This window comes from Nannobrachium achirus (assembly GCF_963921795.1).
Source record: "Nannobrachium achirus genome assembly, chromosome: 4".
Classification (NCBI taxonomy): domain Eukaryota; kingdom Metazoa; phylum Chordata; class Actinopteri; order Myctophiformes; family Myctophidae; genus Nannobrachium; species Nannobrachium achirus.
Window position 1 is genome coordinate 11,961,157 of NC_137813.1, and position 20,147 is coordinate 11,981,303.

General features: G+C 42.1%; 1 protein-coding gene across 1 annotated transcript in view; it reads left to right on the plus strand.

Moving 5' to 3' along the window:
- Nucleotides 1-20,147, plus strand: part of LOC308282648 (uncharacterized protein) — a gene marked incomplete at its 3' end in the record, with an annotated part of 49,661 nt that overhangs the window by 22,278 nt on the left and 7,236 nt on the right. The window contains exons 5-6 of the mRNA XM_080723037.1: nucleotides 12,857-13,681; nucleotides 15,024-15,203. Coding sequence (XP_080579163.1) covers nucleotides 12,857-13,681; nucleotides 15,024-15,203 — 1,005 coding nt within the window. The remainder of the gene's footprint in view (nucleotides 1-12,856; nucleotides 13,682-15,023; nucleotides 15,204-20,147) is intronic.

Below are 20,147 nucleotides of genomic sequence, written 5' to 3' on the forward strand. Positions count from 1 at the left end.
TAAAGTAGGTCGGGAGTGGCTTATTGTCGGTATCAGCCGGTAACACGCGGGAGTCTGTCCCCGTTACAATGCGCTAGACCCCTGGGAGATGGACTGCTGAGGTGGAGTGCCACACCTACCATCAGCTCCCAGTACTTGCCGCACGACTTGCCAAGCCATGCTACTCATACGCTGAGTTGGCGGTGCCCGGAATCGAACCCATGACCTTGTGGGCCAAAGGCGAGAGCTCTACCGACTGAGCTACCCAGGCACATAATAATTGTATAACCTGTGATAATGCTGAAAGTGAAAGGCCAATAAACAATACACAGTGACAATACTGTATGTGTAGCCTAGAACTGTACATGCAGTATCTATTTTATCTGCTGTCCTTTACACCCATATGGGATGTGGGAACTAAGAAAGGTGCATGATGGCACTTCAACCCTGGTATCCTGATAAAACAAGTGAAAACATATATCTACAAGTTTACAAGTAAATGGGTCTTAAAAGCAATTAGTCATGAACCAGATAGAGATAGAGCTAAAGCAGCAAGCATTTCTGAACCATTTTGCTGATATAAACCTTTTTACTTGCATCATGCATTGTTCAATTTGTTTCTCTGGCCATATAAAATAGGTAAACATTTGGCAAAAACTAGATCAGATCGACAAGCTCACAGCATATTTGACATACAGCAAAGTAGGGTTTACAGTAAGTGGTTAAAGCAATTCAGAATCCTGCAGGGTGTGGCTAATATTTGTATTTATGAAGGGAATGATCCACACTCAATGAGCCACAAGGAACCTGATATGTTATTGACCGAATCCCAGTTCTTTGTTGTGTGGGCTGTTTCTTTCTAGTTGTTTCTCCATCTCCTCGGGTGGTATCTGCTCAGAAATCACTTGCATGGCCCCAATAACCCAATACCACCGTGCCAATGTTGCGTGCTTTCAATGTCACCATCATTACTGCAACATTGGCAGCCGCCTCAAGGTACCCGCCCTTTTCATTTTGTCATCTTTACAAAAGATGCAGAAATCTTAGGATAGTTTCGGTTAGTGGATTTTTCCAATTCTGTCACAGTGTGGTAAAATGGAATGAGACGGAAACCTGCAGGATCCATGAGGGAACCCATACAGAAAAGGGGAGTAACATTTAACAGACTGTGGTGCATTCACACATGCAAATAGTACATAGTGTGAAACTAAGCATATATCATAGAAGCTAAATATACTCTTGAAGGAAAGTTAAGCATTCTCCCTCTAATATATATTTTGTTGCATTTACCTAACCGAGACATTCTTTTTCAGAATATGTATACCATTATTATTTGTAATAAGGCTATTTTCAAATTGATTCGCACAAACCCACCTACTGTAAAACACAAGAAAGTTCAATTGAGGAATGCTGAGATTTTGCTGCTCAGGCTCAGGGTGGATTACCCCTTCTCGATCTCATTCCACCTGTCCTAAATAGTTCCCAGGGGGAAATAAACACCTTACCTAAAAAAGGCTCCACCTTCCACACAAAGTCTCGGCCTGGATGGTTTGAGTAGTTGTAAAAATGTCACATGATGTGAGGTACTTTCCTCCTGACATCTGAGACGCGAGGTTTAACCCTTAGATGCATAAGTGGGGTCAAAAATTACCCCAGGGGTTGTTATTCTTCAAAATCTTTAAAAGTAAATGTGTTAATATTTTCATATTATAAAACATGTTTGTGACATGAGGCCATTTGCATTTTTATTTATTCTTTCATTAATTTTAAGAAATTACAGGTTTTGTATCACTACCCCACTCTTCCATGAGTGGGGTCAAAAATGACCCCAATTAAAATCAATGCGTTTTTGCAATAAACTACTTTGCTCTCACACATAACTCTGCCATACTTTTGCCTAGCAACGGGATTTCAACTTTAAAACACTCACACGACTTGGGCCTTTTTTCCGCCAATAGGGAAGAGCTGTAATTTTTGAAGCCCCGCCCCCTCTGTCTACTAAACGCGTGCAGCAGCTGTCACACTTTGCTGTCACACTTTGCTCTCACATGTAACTCTGGCATGCTTTTGCGTAGCAACGTGATTTCAACTTTAAAACGCTCACACGACTTGGCACTTTTTCCGGCCAATAGGGACATGCTGTAAAAGCTGTAATTATTGCCGCTCTGACATCACGCTCTGTTTTATGCCCATACATGGAGTTCCCTGATGTCATCAATCTTAAGCCCATATCTAACAGGTCTTCATATGGGAATACCCATATATGGAGACCACATCGGCCACATACCACACAGAATCCATATATGGCCAAGACATCTCAATGTATGAATGAAAGGGATTCTGTTAGTGTGACATCACAGTGAAGCCAGAGCGACGAGCGTGATGTCAGAGCGGCAAACCCATTCTGTTAAAGTTGTTCCCCTGACATCACAGTGACATCAGAGCATGATGTCAGAGCAACAAACCCATAGAACCACAGTGTGACAGAGATACATACATACATATGGACAAGCTGTGACCTTTCACATTAACCTGGTTAATAAACCAGACCGAACACAACACCACCCCCTGGCGGTAGTGGTGTTGTAGTACGGTCTGGAACCGATTGATTGAGATTCTATTTCCTCAACCAGCTTCAAGGGTTGGCCAATCAGGGTTGTATGCTTGGGGCACGTGGTTTCTGTAGGCTTGGGGAACGTGGTTTGGGGCAATGACGTAGAAATGAAAGCTCTTCCTGAAATCCCAGACTCTCTTCCCAAAACGAAGTGTGTGATAGAGGCTGGCAACGCCAGGCAACGTTCACTAAACTTGCAACCTATAGTATAGTAGTATAGAGTCTCAAACTGAGGTTCTGTGACCATCCTCTGGAAAGGATGTTTTGATGATTGATTTGACCTCTATGGACTCTTTATAAAAGATTTAGCCCCCAGGTCCCTCACAAAGATCCCGGCATTTTTTCTAAAGGGTCAAATTCAAAATGGCACCCGGCATCTCTAAAAATACACTTTTGATCCAGATGACCTAGAATCATGTATGAAGACACTTTTTCAAACAGCGATGCCGGTGCCAGATAATGTATTCGCTTTCTGCTATTCTGTCTCAGCCACCACCGCACGGACGGGCAGTTTACCGCTACGGGACCTGCCGGTCCGTGCGGCGGCCGTCGGTCCTACTGGCGGGACTGCTGGTCCTATCGCCGGCGATGCAGTGCGACTGCTGGTCGAACTAGCGGTCGTGCGGCAGTGTCTGCCGCTGCAGTTCCGCAGCAGGTGACGGTGCCAGAGAATGTATTCGCTCTTTCTACTATTCTGTCTTTGTTTCTGTCTAATAAAATATATTAGCTCTATATTAGCTCTAGTCTTATTATGTCTTAAAGTGTACTGTAAAAAAGGATGGGACAATCCAATGTACAGTGAAGAGGCTCTGGAGGCACTCCTGCAAACAAATACAAACTAATCTGATTCTGACAATATACATCATCATTCTCAGTATAATGTAAAAAAAAATAAGAAAAAAGTCAACTTCCTATTGAACTGTAAAAGGTAGCATGGCAAATTGTACTGATTTTCAAGCAGAAAACACAGACTGGATCCACAGGTCTCGAACAGGTTCTTCAGATTGTGATATTTCATTAGACATAATGACATACATACAGTACATTAGACATACTGTAGGCCTACTGACTTTACTGACTTATTGACTGCCCTTCATAGGGCACTGTGCTCACCTTGCCCCCACACCACCATACAATTTACAATTTAGGCATTTAGCAGACGCTCTTAATCCAGAGCGTTATTATCTTACAATACGCACATAATAAATCAATAATAGGCAAGGTAATACATCAATACATCAACATCAGTACATCAAATGCATATCAATATCACAACGTAGGTAGACCAAGCACAGATTTTATGTAAAACCTAAAAAAGCTGGGCTGACTCCTGGGTGAGGAAGGGTCTTATTTTATGGATGTTATAGATTATACATTCAGATCTGACTTATCTGTTGTTTACTATTACAAATATCGGTAGGAACATCTTACCCGTTATTTTAACTTCAGCAGTAACACAAATTTAGTTTCAACTAGACATGCATTACTAGTGACAATATACATTATAACACAAAAAATCAATGTGTGTTCCCCAGGAGGTCACAAGGACAGACAGTTTGATTGATTGATTGATTATTTTATTGGACAAAAATGGAGAACAGTAAAAGTATAGTTAATACAATATAAGTAGTACAGTACAAGTACAGTTAACCACCCTGCCTAAAAGGAACATCTCAAATAAGACCTTTTGCAGTGTTTTTTTTTTACGTTGAAAGCCCTCTGTATTTAATTCATGGACATAATAATTAGCAAGTAAAGGAAACATTCAATAATATTGCAGTTATAAAAACACTATGGCTGTGTCCGAAATGCGGAACACGTTCCCTACTCCCTAACCTTAAATCAGTTAAAACGCTCAGAGCCCTGGCTTTTGGAGCAATAAATAATAGCCGATCTACAAGCTCTCAACAAGGGGCGAAGCGACGCGTTGTACATCAACTCCCCAATGCTTGTGGATTGTAAATAACATACCAACATGTTGCGGTGTTATTATGAGTATGATATAATTATTTTTATTTATCACAATTCAATAAAATAATGTTAATATATATATATATATATATATATATATATATATATATTATTTTCTTTCTTTTTTTAATTGTATTCATTCATTGGTGAATGAATGAATAATGTTTGTGCCACATTCATCTCACATGCAGAAATACACCCTTGTTTGTGATAAAATAGGTTATTCTTGCTAATTTAAATAACATATTATTTATCATGAGTATTATTATCAACTGTGGAAGGTTGGGAAGAAAAGAGAGAGATTGAAAAACAAAAGCCTCCAGGGTCTATTCTCGTATATTCTCTTCATAAACAACTTTGGAGCTTTTTTCATCATTTGTTCTCTGGTGACAAGGCTGTGGACATTTGTACGAGTTGTTTTCTTTAATCCCCAAATGGTTCGGTCCGGTCCCTGAATCTAGTTGACACAACATAGCTTTTTCCAACGAGTCTGTAAACCTTTGGGCGGCTTTGCCTACGTAGATGGCCCTGTAAACCTTCGGGCAGCTTTAAACCTTTGGGCGGCCCTGTAAACCTTCGGCCTGTAAACCTTCGGGCAGCTTTAAACCTTTGGAGGGCCCTGTAAACATTGTCTGGGTGGGTGTAGGCCTGTTTACACGCTGAGGAAGGCCTGCTGGCCGAAACGTCCGCATGTTCTGACGGCTGCTGGGGGTAATACCTTATAATAAACAAGAAGAATTAATTCTAAAGTGAGTGCTGGCGTCCTTGTTCTACGTTCATGTGACATGCCGTCTATGACGAAAGTCCCTGTGATACAGGCTCTCGGGGTGGGGGGGCCACTTTGTCCCAGGACTGCATGAGATTTGCTAACGATGACCGTAAGGTTCAGCTCAAGCCCAATCTACAGTTTGTACCAAAGAACGGGATTGTGCATTGTGCGCAAGGACCCATCGAGTTGGTCGCCTTTCACCCTCCACCATTTGCTTTGGAGGAGAACAGGCGTCTACATTGCCTCTGTCCATTGAGAGCCCTGAAGGCATACTGGCTGAGGACTAAGAATGGTAGACAGTCAACATGTTTGTTTGTCTCCTTCGGCAACTCTCCTGACAGAAAAGAGGTGTTTAAGGCCTCTGTTGGACGTTATGCCTTTATTGACAGGACAGTAGACTGACAGGAAACAGGGAGAGAGATGGAGGGTGACATGCAGCAAACCTGATCGGGCTCAGGAATCAAACCAGTGACCCGCTGCAGGCTACACAAAGCCTATGTGTTATGCGCCTGGACCAGTAGGCCAGCAGGTGCCTGGCGCCCCTCTATTTCTAGGTGGATTGTGCAGGCTATTGAAGAAGCCTATGCCAGTGCCCGGGGCCCTCTGCCGGAGGCCCTTAAGGCACATTCCACTTGAGGAGTGTCGACCTCGTGGGCCCTCTCTAGGGGGGTCTCCATCCAAGAGGTTTGTATGCCGGAGAATTGGTCGTCGCCATCCACGTTTGCAGCTTATTATCACTTGGACGTGGCGCCCGCGTTGTTGGCGCATTCGGTCTTACAGGTGTCTGCTTCCTCCTCTTATGTGTCAATGGGACTGGGTGGGTACAGTATTTTCACGTTTCCCTTCTATGACCAGAAGGTATGGATGGTCTGGTGAAGGGGGACTCAATACCTTATAAGGCAGACTTATTCTGCTCATTGGTTATGCAGCACACTTAGTCTATTAGGTCCTTATACGGCAGGCTGGCCTGTCATTAGTGAATGAGGCAGGCCTCGGCCTGTCAGGGTCTCTATCTTCCTGATCCCTATCCCTGGGTCCGGTGGGCCCACGATCCTGTGTGGCTGAAGCCACGTCCAGGGGGGCGTGGTCTTCGCCCGGTGGGTGTGTGGGTGATCAGTTGTTGGCCGTCGTCGCTTCCAGGAGTCTATGTGTCCCATAGGAAGGAAATATGAGTGGAAGAGTGACAATAAACAGTAGGTTTTGTATGAAACCCTTGTTTATTTAACTCTGGAAGGAATATTTCCTTCTGACTCTCTGCCCTTTGTCCCTTTGCCCCAGAAAATGTGCTGAGAAATTGGCTGAAATTACCTTCTTAATGTTTTAATATATGGGGAATAGAATGGAACATTCTGATTTAAGATGAATTGTGAAGGAACCACTTTTATATCATTTACTGCGACCGTAGGTCGCATTTTACTATGAAACCCGGCAGATCCTGTCCGTCAGTCAATAACGCCTCAATGTCTATAGCTGACATGTTGGGACATCACGTTGTTGACTGTCACACTCCATACAGTATATGACCAAGGCAGCCTGTTCTTGCAATCATATATGGAGATCCCTGATGTCATCAATATTAAGCCCATATTTGCCAATGCCCATATTTGGCAATGCCCATATATGGACACGACACTCCATATGGCCAAGACAGCATTCATTTGCACCTCAAGACTGCTGACTATCATCACCTGGATATCTCTATATGAAGATCACAACACTGACCTCATCAAACCCTGGCTCATCACCTATATCTCCATGTTTGGAGCTGACTTAAAGGACAACTCCGCCCTAAATCACTTCTAGGCTCATTTCCCTACTTATATTGATCCAAAAAGACTGTCCATGGGGTCTATTAGGCAGACATGTCCCTGTTGTCCAGTTTCCCCAGCAGAACCCAGCAGCTCTCATAGCATAGAGTGGAGCCTATAAGCCTATTGCTTTTACACTATTTGTTGTGATCAAAAGTGATTTTCTTTTTCATTAATATTTTACTAGTTGTCATTACAAACACATCCATGCCATCGTTGTCCCACACAAGCCATCACAATCTCATAAATCATGTTTTGGGGTAAACATTCGGCACAAGTGCCAATCAAAGTGGCTGTACTGGCCAATCACAGGGCATCTTTTCCGGGACTTGGCAGAACACATAAAAGCATAACATCTGTTTAACAGAGTGTGATGGCTTGTGTGGGACAATGATGGCATGGATGTGTTTGTAATGACAACTAGTACCACATTCATGAAAAATAAAAACTGTTTTGATCTCAACAAATAGTGTAAAAGCGATAGGCTTATAGGCTCCACTCTATGCTATGAGAGCTGTTGGGTTCTGCCGGGGAAACTGGACAACAGGGGCATTTCTGCCTAATAGACCCCATGGACAGTCTTTTGGGATCAATATAAGTAGGAAAATGAGCCTAGAAGTGATTTAGGGGTTGTCCTTTTTAGGGGTTGTCCTTTAACATCTGATTGCCAAATGATTCCCTGTTAGGGCATCCACACTAATAGAATCCCATCAATATTAAGCCCATATCTGGGAATGCCCATATTTGGCAATATGGACGCTCCATATATGGCCAAGACAGAATTAATTTGCAAATCAAGACATTGACTATCATCACCTGGATCTCCATATATAAAGATCACGACACTGACCTCATCAAACCCTGGATATCCATGGAGACGACTGAATCATCACCTAGATCTCCATATATGGAGCTGGTCAATACCTCTACATCTGACCTCACGGACTCCATGTATGGATATAGCTGACCTATTCTGGCATCACAGTGATGACTCGACCAGCTCAGCAGAAGGGTATACATGTACATGCCAAAGCACCTATGTGCACGCGCCCATGTGCACAAACCTATGTGTCTTACTGGCATATAATAGGACAACACTTCGATGTTGATGTAAGCGTAACATTTTCAATGTACTGTACTGTAGGCCTACTTGAAAGGCAGAGAGTGACATTTTGCCTTGAAAACCATGAAGGCATGTTGCCAAACTGAATGGGAAAACACATTTTTATTTTATTAGGACTCATAAGCTGTTACAATATGACTGGCATTTCTTGTTTATGTTAATAGCCGATCCCGAGAATACTCGTGAAAAATACTCGAGTACTCGGAGTGCCGATCCCGAGTATACTCACGTAAAATACTGTATATAGAGTAGGCAACGCTGGCAATCTTACCCTACGGTCCGTTGGAAAGTCCTGGCACGATCGGCCTCGCTGATTCATCATCATCGCGGATCCACATGCACAAAATAGTAATCCCTTAACATGGAGGCCGACGGCCGATCTCATCTTTAATGTCCATTATCTCCAAAAAACACTTTTGAAGCCAAGGATGGCATTAGATTCTTGCAAAAAAAACACAAGTTGAAAGGCAACGATCGGCCATTACAGCAACGGTGTGGGATGACGATCGCTTCAGGTGAATGACGTCATGACGTCAAACAGGAAATGTTTACGCAATCGACTTCTGGCCTTCAAAATAAGAGAATGGCCGCGGACGGAGCCTGCGAGAGGCACGCTGGACATTTACCCCGTTCATGTCTGGAGCACAAAATGAGTTGTTAAAAGGGTCTGTTCCAAGGTTTGGACCCTTTTCATAACCTTACCCTAACCTTCACCACACCAAAGCATGCCTAAACAGAGACAGTGCCTATAGTCTTAACTAAATGTAATTAATTAAACCCAGGCATTAAAGTGCACTGATACGGAGGCCTGGAGAGGTAAAAATACATAAAATACACGCAAGTAAGAATATAATGTTTTCGTGGACTGAGCAAAAGGGAGAGAATGATTGTTAACTAGTATTCCATATTATTATTTGTTTTGATTTATTTTTTATATATAGTTTACTTCGTTTTTCTTTTCTTTTCTAGTAGTCTGCTATAGGAATCGAGGAATGGGGAGAGGGGCGGGGGAGGGGGAGGGGGGGGGACAACTAAAAATGTAGCTATGGTGACAGCTCTTTTTCTTTCTTTTTCTGTCTATTAGTGGGCAATGATGTAAAATAATGACGTGCGCTAGTGGTTCATACTGGGGTAATCGAAATTAAATATATGCAAGGTTGAGGAGCAAGTTTTCTGTTTCATTTTGAATTTAAATTTTAAATATTAAATACAAAATTGGGTTTAGACAGGGAGTTACTTGGGTTCTATTTATTTAATGTTTTATTTTTTAACGCTTGTATGCAGCCAACCATGCAAATATGGGATTTATTTTTATCCCATTTTAGCCACATGGACCATCCTGTGGCTGGAGTCTTTCTCTGAAAGCTTTTTTTTTTTTTTTTTTCACATAAATACAATTATGTGGAATATTCTTTGCAACCATAGAGAGGTTGCTGATGCGGGAAGCTCACAGAGGGGTGTTTTGTTTTGTTTTAGTTTTTTGAATTGTATGTCAAGAGGCTTTGAATATGAGGTAATTGAACCTAAAGGGAAACATGGGAAAACTTAAGTTAATTACCTTGAATACAAATGGTTTGAATAATCTAACAAAAGGAAAGCGAGTAATCCAAAAACTTACAAAAGAAGGAGGAGAAATTATTTTTCTGCAAGAAACACATCTGAGTAAGGTGGAAGTGGAACATGCAAAATTGGAGAAATTAGCGTCGTCCCAAGTTTTTTCCTCCTCCTTTACATCAGCTAAACGAGGGGTGGCAGTCAGTAGATGGAGAATAATACCCTCATCCCTTTTGGAAAGAATTAAGATTATTAAAATGAACGTTCTTCCACGATTCTTATTTTTGTTTCAAAACCTGCCATTGTTTACCAATGTTTGGGAGGGGCTGTTGAGAAGGTTTATATGGGACGCAAAGAAGCCAAGAGTTAAACTTAAAACATTGCAACAAAACAAAGACAGAGGTGGTTTGGCATTACCTAATCTAATTTATTACTATTATGCAGCACAGATTAAATCTATCCTGATCTGGACAAACAATAAAATGAATCCTAAATGGAAGCTTATGGAGTCTAAACTGGTTGAGTCACTCAGTACTCTGATTTTCACAGCTTTTAATAAAGCACAGATTAAAACACTCAACCACTCCATACACAATACTTTCAAAATTTGGAAAACAATATCTAAAATAAGTAAAGTCAAAGAACAAGAAATGACTCTTATGAGAGAAATGTCACAGGACTCAGATTTCACTCCAAATACTATGGATCAAGTTTTTAAGATATGGGAAGGGAAAGGTCTCACAAGATTCTATCAAATGTACAAGGAAGACGAGGTGGTCTCTTTTGAATATCTAGTAGATCAATATGGAATTGCTAGAAATCAATTTCATCGATATTTGCAAGTGAGGAGCTACCTCAAAGATCAGCTTAAAATTCTTCTCTTGGAAACCTTCACCCTCTCTTGAGATATATAATAAAATCGCATCAAAGAAATGAATACAGAAATACAATTGGACAACTTTATAAAATATTTCAGGAAAATAAACCTGAAGATTTAGTTTACATTAAGGACAAGTGGGATAAAGAACTGAGAATTACTATAAATGGAAACGAGTGGAATCAGAGTTTCAAAGACATTTTTCTTTTTTTAAGATCACCATTCTGGCAGGAATACGCCTGGAAAATAAATATAAGGTACTTTCAAACACCTCTGTCAATATCTAAGTATAATTTAAACTCTGGCTGCTGGAGGGAATGCGGGGAGAGTAATGCCATATATTCCTCACATGCCCCAAAATACAAACTTTCTGGTCAAGAGTCACACAAACAATAGAACAAATATTTGGGAGAGCTTTAAACTTACAAAATCACAATATACTCCTTGGAACACGTCCCCAAAGTCTGCAAAGTCGAGACTTATATCTTTTTTGGATCTTGAGAATTACAGCGCTCAAACAAATATCTTTTCAAATCTTTTTTATTCAATTTTCAAATGAGCAAAGCCCAGAGGTGGGTAAACAATCTCAAAAAGATGGATACATCACATGTAGAAAAACAGAGTACATTATGAGAGTGAATAAAACCCATCCCCTATCCCCCCTCCCCCCACCCTCAATCCCCAGGACGGTTGAACTGTCAAAACAAAGTAAAAACAGTAAAGCAGAATAAATAATCAAAGCTTGCTGCGCACTGGGTTGGTCAAACAGGTAAGCGCCACACTACACCGTTTGAGTATTATGGTAGAACATCATAAAAGGGCTCCAGGTTTTATAAAATTTCTTTTCAGAGCCGGCAATTGAGAACCTCAACATTTCCAATTCCATACAGGACATTATAGCGCGAAGCCACAGGTCGAGCACAGGCGGGGCAGCATCCTTCCACTTAAGCAGAATGGCGCGCCTAGCGATCAATAAAGCAAAGTCGACCATACGACTTTCCGTCCGTGTTAGAGGAAGGCCCTCGCTTCCAACTGTACCAAACAGAGCTAATAAGGGGTCTGGGTCTATGTCACGATGTAAAATGTTGGATAGCGTGCTGAATACACCCTCCCAGAACGGCTGTAGCCGTGGGCACGTCCAGTATTGATGTATAAGAGTGGCCTCATTGTTACATTTATCACAGCTAGAGCTTACGTCGGGATATATGCTTGCAAGTCTGGCTTTAGAAATGTGGGCCCTATGAACTATCTTGAACTGTATTAAACAGTGACGGGCACAGAGGGAAGATTTGTGTATAGAAGAAAAAATTGAGTCCCACTTTTCCTCTGATAATGTGAGCCCTAGATCCCGCTCCCAGTCAGCTCTTATCCTATCCAACGGCGCGGATCTCAGATTAGAGATGGTGTCATATAGGATTGATATAGCGCCTTTTGTTGTCGGATCAAAAGATAAAAAGCGCTCAAACAAATATCAAGGAGTTGGAAAAGTTTGGAACCTCCCAAGGTAGAGAAATGGTGGGAAAAAACAGAGGACATGTACCTTATGGAGAAGGTGACCTATAAAATTAATGGCAAAGAAAATGTTTTCGAAAAAAAAAGGTGGGCCTCTTATGTTTTAAATAAGGGAAACATGTCTATTTAATTTTTACTGTTGTTTTTCCTTTTGTTTTTGTTTTTCCCTTTTTTTATTCAAACCTAAAGTATTCTAGATATAAATATTAATTTAAATAATAGCAGTTTTTTCTTTTCTTAATGAAATGACAACAATTATATAACAAAGCCTCCCCTTTTTATTTTTCAGTTTTTCGTTTTTCTTTTGTAATGTTTTTGTCTTTAGTTTTTTTTTTGTGTGTGGGTGAAGGTCTGCACATTATAAAAAAATGTCCTCGGCATGGGGACATGGCATGCAGTGTTAAATGTGATGTCAATGAAGGGATGTTGCATGTTTGTGACTCAATAAAGTATAAAAAAAAAGTGCACTGTCCCTACCAAATACACAAATATAGTAAAGTAAAGTAAAGTTGCCTTACCACAACTATGCCCCTGAATCAATGGCAGGCATGAAAGAGATTTTCACAAGTGTAGACAAGACTGGATTAAGCAGAACTGAAACATCAAATTATCAAATTATAAATAACAATGCTTGTTAAACTCTCAACAGAGCAATCACAACAAGAAGATGGACAGTCTCTTCATGTTCTACGGATTGTTCTTGTTGGAAAGACTGGAGTGGGGAAGAGTGCTTCAGGAAACACGATCTTGGGAGGACGGCCTTTTGTATCCATGATGTCTTCTTCTTCTGTGACAGAGCAGTGTTTAAAAAAAGATGGAGTGTCGGGCACACAGAAGGTGTCCATTGTTGATACTCCGGGTTTGTTTGGCAAAATGAAAATGAAAGAGTCACTGGATGCGATTGCGAAATGCATCTCTTTGTCGTCTCCTGGTCCCCACGTGTTCCTGATTGTGATCCAGGCTGGACGATTTACAGCAGAAGAAAAAAACACAGTAAACATGATCCAGATGACCTTTGGAAAACAGGCAGAATGCTATACCATGGTCTTGTTCACCAAGGGAGATGATCTGGAGGCTGAAGGAAAAGAGATGAAGGAGTTAATCTGTGGAAATCTCAAAACCGTTGTCGAACAATGCAAAGGAGGATATCACGTGTTTAACAACAGAGTAAACTGCCCCTCTCAGGTCACTGAACTGCTGACGAAGATCAATCAAATGGTGACGGAGAACGGAGGAGGCAACTACACTGATAAGTTGTTCGAAGAGGCTGAGAAAGCCATAACAGAGAAGACAAGAAATATAATGCGAGAAGAACCCTGGCTGTCAGTGGAAGAAGCGAGAAAGAAAGCTGAGATGGATAACAGCTTCATTAGTAAATACAAGGTTGTGGCTGCATGCAGTGCTGTTGGTGGTGTTATTGGTGGTGTTACTGGTAGCGCTGTGGGCACAGCGGGAGGTGCAGCTGTGGGTGCAGGTACAGGTCCAGTAGGTGCAGCAGCAGGTGCAAAAGCAGGTGCTCTTACAGGCGCAGCTGCAGGCACTGTAGGAGGTGCTGTTACAGGTCTCGCAATTGGAAAAGCAATAGTTTCAGACAAATGCATATCACAGTAATTTCAAGGTTTGCATCTGCTGTTCATCTTTGTATCAGCTAATCACATGAAATTAAATCAAACTTTATTCATATAGTACATTTAAAACAACAGAAGCTGACCAAAGTACTGTAGGGTTGAGACAATACAGTGCATCAACAGTGCCCATCGGTGCACAAACAAATGTACATTAATCAAAAACACATGGGAGGATCAAGCGCAAATAAAAGCTAAAGAGAATCGGTGGGTTTTCAATAAGGATATGAAAACCTCAATGGACTCATCAGTGATAACATCATAATTAATAGTAACAGGGAAGTCTACAATGGGTAGCATAGCTGAATGGTTAGGGAGCACCCCTGGGGAACCAGAACTCCTGGTTGTCCCTGGTTCGATTCCAGGCCAGAGTAGCAATGTTGATGTGTGTCCCTGAGCAAGACTCTTAACCCATAATTGCTCATGTGCTCCTTGTGGGCAGCGGATCAGTTGGGTTGGGATGAAAATGCTTAATTTCCTTTGCGGGACGAAATAAGTTTATATTATTATTACAATTCAAGCTTTTAATGAGCAAAGCATCTTCTTCATTATGTTAAAATACAGAACAGAATCACTGTCAACTATTGAATGGAAGACATTTAGGTCGCTAGAACATCATCTCCATTCCTCCATTCCTATCATTGTACACTCTAATGTACTTCCACGCCTGACTCAAATTATTAACTCAGTTTGTCTATCTTATCTTGAGCTCATTACAATACTTATAATCTGTAATCTTGATGTCTTTTAAACGTTAAATATATTAAACATGTATTTGATTTATTCTATCCATCTCTGTTTTCAAATGCAAATGGTCATTATTACACCTTTTAGCAACATGTTTTCCCATGTATCATTTTGTGTGTGGAAAACACTGTCCACGTAGTTTATGTTATATTTGAACGTATAATTGATTATTCATGATAATGTGTCTAAGTCTGTATATTCTCACAAGCATTTTCTCAATAAAAACAAAATTGTGGGGGGAAAAAAGTGTGGTGAAATGTATATATAGTCAGGATTGTAATAAAAAAGTAGTCACAGGTTCAATGTGGCACTGCTGTGACCGGTGCAATGAATAGGGAGAGCAGGGTGAGGTTAATATTTTGTCCCACACAGCACAGCCTTTATTATGTAGAATTAAGTCTATTCACTTGCATATGTGTAATTATATGTGTTGGATGTGCACAGACATGTGCTACAGTATATCTGTTCGATCCAGATCAGGAGGAGATTTCAAAACAACAACAGACACCGTTGTCCCTGCCAAAGCCCTCTCTGCCAAAGACGAGAATGTGGAAGACTCCACAGAAGAAGCAGATGACGTCAATGCAGAGATTGGGTTGATCAGGGAAATATTTGAAGAGGAGAGTAACAAAGAAACGTTCTCTGGTTTCCCTACCCCAGCCGTGGCTGGCCCGAACCATGAGCAGAGTGAACTGTCAACAGACAACAGAGAGTCGACAGAGGAAGAGGAGAGTAACGAAGAAACGTTCTATGGTTTCCCTGCCTCAGCCGTGGCTGGCTCGAACCATGAGAGTGAACTGTCAACAGACAACGGAGAGTCGACAGAGGAAGAGGAAGGGGCTGGAGAGTCAACCGATGAGTCGACAGAGGAAGAGGAAGGGGCTGGAGAGTCAACCGTGGAAGAACAAGCCCCATCTTCCAAATCTTTCTCTTTCTCCCTATCGCCAATGCCCCTTCTAGATTTCACGAATGGGATGAATTAATTAATTAACACAGGGATTAAAATGACCCCGGCCAGACGCCCGGACAAACGCCCGGCTCCACAACCGCCACCGGCCAAATGCCCGGCTCCACAACCACCATCTTTGAAAACGGACGAAACTGACCCTGCCATGCCCCAGAAATCTGTGGCCTGGGTTCTTTCGCCCCCACCCATCCCTCCACGACCTAAACGAAAGAAGAACCTGGCCTCCCAACGAGCTGGGACAATACTGGGCCAAAACATGGCCTCCCAGCTGAACATGGCTCCACGACCTCAACGAGCTGGGACAATACTGGGCCAATACATGGCCTCCCAGCTGAACAATACATTCAGCCACTGATATCAGTTGGGTCCGATATTATACCCAGCAACAACCGTATCTGGACCCGATGCTCCTCTAGGCGCTTTTACTAAGCAGGCTCACAATATTTCTACTGTAATTTCAAATAGAGTGTCCAGGACAAGCAGTGGCTCTGCTAATCTAGCAAATTTAACTTACATACCCTGTAGGGACTATAGTACAGTAGAATGTCAAAAAATAAATCTGGGCCTCTTTAACACTTTGACTGCCAGACCCCCCCGGCCCCCCACCCTGACCAATGCCACCATTAGGTCCCATTCATTCTGCCCCGATTCCAGGGAATATATTGAAAATGATCCGATATTCACATCGGAACAAAAATGGGAGGTTTGGTAAAAGAGGATTTTTTTTTTTACCCAAAAATTTTTGGAGTGATTTCGGTGAGCGGTTTTGGAGATAGGTGCTCGAGAGTGCGCACTGCGCAAACCAGTCAATAACCTCAGAAATCTAGATTCTGAGATATTTGAGTTCAAAGAAAAAAAACTTTAGGAAGCCATAGCGACAAATTGGTAAATGGTAACGGAACACAAGTACCCTTGACAGAAAGAATGTGAAACCAGCTTTCATTCTCTGCAAAAAAAGTTTAAAAAATATTGTACCATCGTCTAGTTTCAAGGGGGCAAAGTGAAAAAGTATGGAATGACTCAGAAGGTGGAAGTTGTCTTACAGTTTGATAGAACTATGCACTGTGAATTCACTGTGTTTTTACCTGGTCTAGAAGGTCAGGAAGACAAAAAGTCAGAAAAGCGATGTCAACCTTTTATTTTATGGCAACATCGAACCCTAACCCTGGTGAGTACCTCACACATCCAGCATGAACATATTTATGTTCAACAATATTTACAAATATTTAAAAAAAAAAAAAAAAAAATCACAAATATGACTTCACAAAAGTAAAATAAAATAAATGTGCAGCAAGTAAAGAATAAATAAAAGAATATAAAAGTCAAAATAAAGTACTGTATTCTAAGGCAGGCAGCACAACAATGTCTATTTGTAGTTGGCCACTAGATGGTACGGTTCACCCTGTGTGTGTGTGTATGTGTATGTGTATGTGTATGTGTGTATGTGTATGTGTATGTGTGTGTGTGTGTGTGTGTGTGTGTGTGTGTGTGTGTGTGTGTGTGTGTGTGTGTGTGCGCGCGTGCGTGCGTGCGTGCGTGCGTGCGTGCGTGCGTGTGTGTGTGTGTTCGTGTGTGTTCATTGTTCTGGGAAACGAGGAAGAGAAGTCCCAGAAGTTCTTCAGCTCCCATAGAGTGACATTGGTCCAGGAAGCGAACCTTACAGTGACCTGACCTGACTCCTCCGCTATTGCTATCTCCGCCATCATACTGTCCTCTGCGTTGTCATTGGTCTGGTTGCAGATCGTCTCCAGCAGCTCATGGCGTAGCAGGGAATGGGTAGACTGTGGGATCCCATCCTTCCTCCATCCAGTCAGACTCCACGGGCCCTGTATATGATAGAAGAAAAAAAAATACTAAATGATACGTCTGTATACGTCTGAAAACAGCAGATCTACAAGCACACAACGCCTCGCACCGCGAGGCGTTGTGTGCTTGTAGATCGGCTGTTTTCACTAGTCTAAATAATTTCAAATGTATGTATATATACGTGGCCACTGAATTCTATGGGCTCTGCTTTGATACAAATCTACAGCTATGCCAGTCTATTGGCTCTGCTGGCAGAGCCTATAGACTGACATAACTACTGTAGATTTGTAGATCGATTTGATAGGTTATTATGTCACACACACACACACACACACACACACACACACACACACACACACACACAGATTGTATTACTAAACTATCTATCTAGGTATACACACACGATAAAAAACTAAACTATAAAGAAATGTATTCTTACTGGAAGAAGTTGGTGGAACTTACAGCTACTACAAACCATGGATTGACATCTAGACCTACTGCACATACAGTATGAAACAGAGCTGATACCTTTATGTAGGAAAATAATGCTGCTATTTGTACCCTGTATATATATAAAATGTCACAATGCGACATAGCTCTGTTGAACAATGCTGTACCCCCTCCAACTGTATATATGTTCCCCATTTTCAACTGTTTTTTTTATTGTATTTGTTATACTTGCTTTGGCAATGTAAACGTATGTTTTCTCATGCCAATAAAGCTCCTTTGAATTGAATTGAATTGTATAATGAAACCAAATGCACCCTACGTGAAAAAAAACAATAGCAGGTCAGGCTTATTGATTGATTGAAGAATGTATTACAAGCTTGCATTAGAAAGAAGTAGGCTACATATTCATGGCTTATTTCAACAGGAACCACACTTTATGCATCTCAGTGGTGTGTTCTAGACGATCACCCACTATTCGTTTGGCCAGGGCAGACGCTATTGTGCATAATCCCTATCAAATACGCTACTTTGAAAGGTTCAAGAGGGCAGACGCTATTCATATTTTATTTTTCCTCCATCACGGAGGTATAGAGGCCAGCGGCTGGCGGCGCCCTGTGCCCGCGAGGGTGTCACAAGTCGGCCAAGTCCGACAGCAGACCCCGTATACGTGCGTTACCGTTACAGGTAGACCACAGCACTGATCTCATATAACATTGAAAGACAGACGTATAGAACAAAGTGAAACAGAGAACATAAAGTTTGTAACGCTTACCGGGTTCGCAGTGCATCCTACAGGGCGCGGGGTGAAACGGCAGCAATCGGTGCTCTGCCTTCTGGCCGCCAGATCCAAAATCGAGGCCGTGGATCCTACCAGCCGAGGCCTTCGATGAACCGATCGCCCGTAGGAGCTCTTCTCGCCGCCAGATCCAAAATCGAGGCAGTGGATGTAGCAGCAGAGGCCCTCGCTAGTCGCTGATGAACCGATCGTGGAAGAGCGCCGGCCACCGCCGTTGACTGCGGGCTTGGTGTCCAGAGTCAGACTGTCCACGGGGCATGGCGCGGGGGGGTGTCGCTCTCCATTCCGACATGTCGCCACTCCGCTGACCCGGCGCGGGGAGACCACGGGATGCGGGGCATGATTCGGCTGCCTATCTCTCTAAATAATACTAAATCTAATGATTTTATAACTAAATTCTCTGCTGCTTCTGATTCTCGCTCTTTCTCTCAATATATCTCTCTCTCCCTCTGATTGCTGTGTGTCCACGGTAAAAGTCACTGAACTCTTTGAGACCCTTGTTTCTGGGGGGAACCGGCCAACCAGCATGCTTGAATTTGGTCAAATGAGCGTGTGATGTCATGCAGGGGCGTCAATTGGGTATGGCAGGGGTATGCAGCTGCCATACCTTGACAGGGGGAAATAATAAAAATGTACTTTTCATCGTGCCTGTTGCTAAGGTATGGCAACATGACTGGTGTCTTCACCAGACACCAGTCATGTTGCCATACCTTAGCTTGTTCTGAACTGACGCCACTGAATTGTCATGCATGACGACCGTCCCATCGTCCAAAAGGGCTGTATCTTGGTTACCGCATAGATCCAACACTGTACTACTGTAATATGAAAAAAAAGGGTCAGGCGGTATATCCCTCCCAACTTTTTAATTGGCAAGATTGCGCAGGAAGTGTCGGGCGGTATATCCCTCCCGTGGCAGCCAAACTGTTAACATCAGGTCACTTTTAAACAAGCCCTCCTCTGTAAATGATCTAATCTGTGAAGAGAAGCTAGATATAATCTTTTTAACAGAGACTTGGCTGGGCACAGATGGAGCTGTTGCACTTGGCGTCGCCTGCCCACCAAACTATAATTTTATTCAATCAGTGCGCAAAGGAAAAAGAGGTGGAGGTTTGGCGTACATTTTCTCTGACATCTTTAAATTCAAGAACCTGTCTTTTGGAAGTTTTTCATCCTTTGAATACCAAGCTAACTTATTTGAGAGTAAATCCTCTGTTCTAATGATTACCATATATCGCCCACCAAAATGTAGCAAAGCCTTATTTCTTACAGAAATATCAGAACTTTTATCTATCTGTTCCACTGACTATGAGAGAACCTTGATTGCTGGCGATGCAAATTTACATGTGGATATTGTTACAGATGTTACTGCTATGAGTTTCTTACAGTTATTACATTCCCTTGATTTTGTTCAGCATGTTACCGGGCCAACCCACAATCAGGGCCACACCCTAGACCTGGTGATCTCTAAAGGGCTAAGTATTTCTATGGACAGGATCATCGCTAAGCCTGACTTATCGGACCACTATTTACTGTGTTTTAATATGACTGT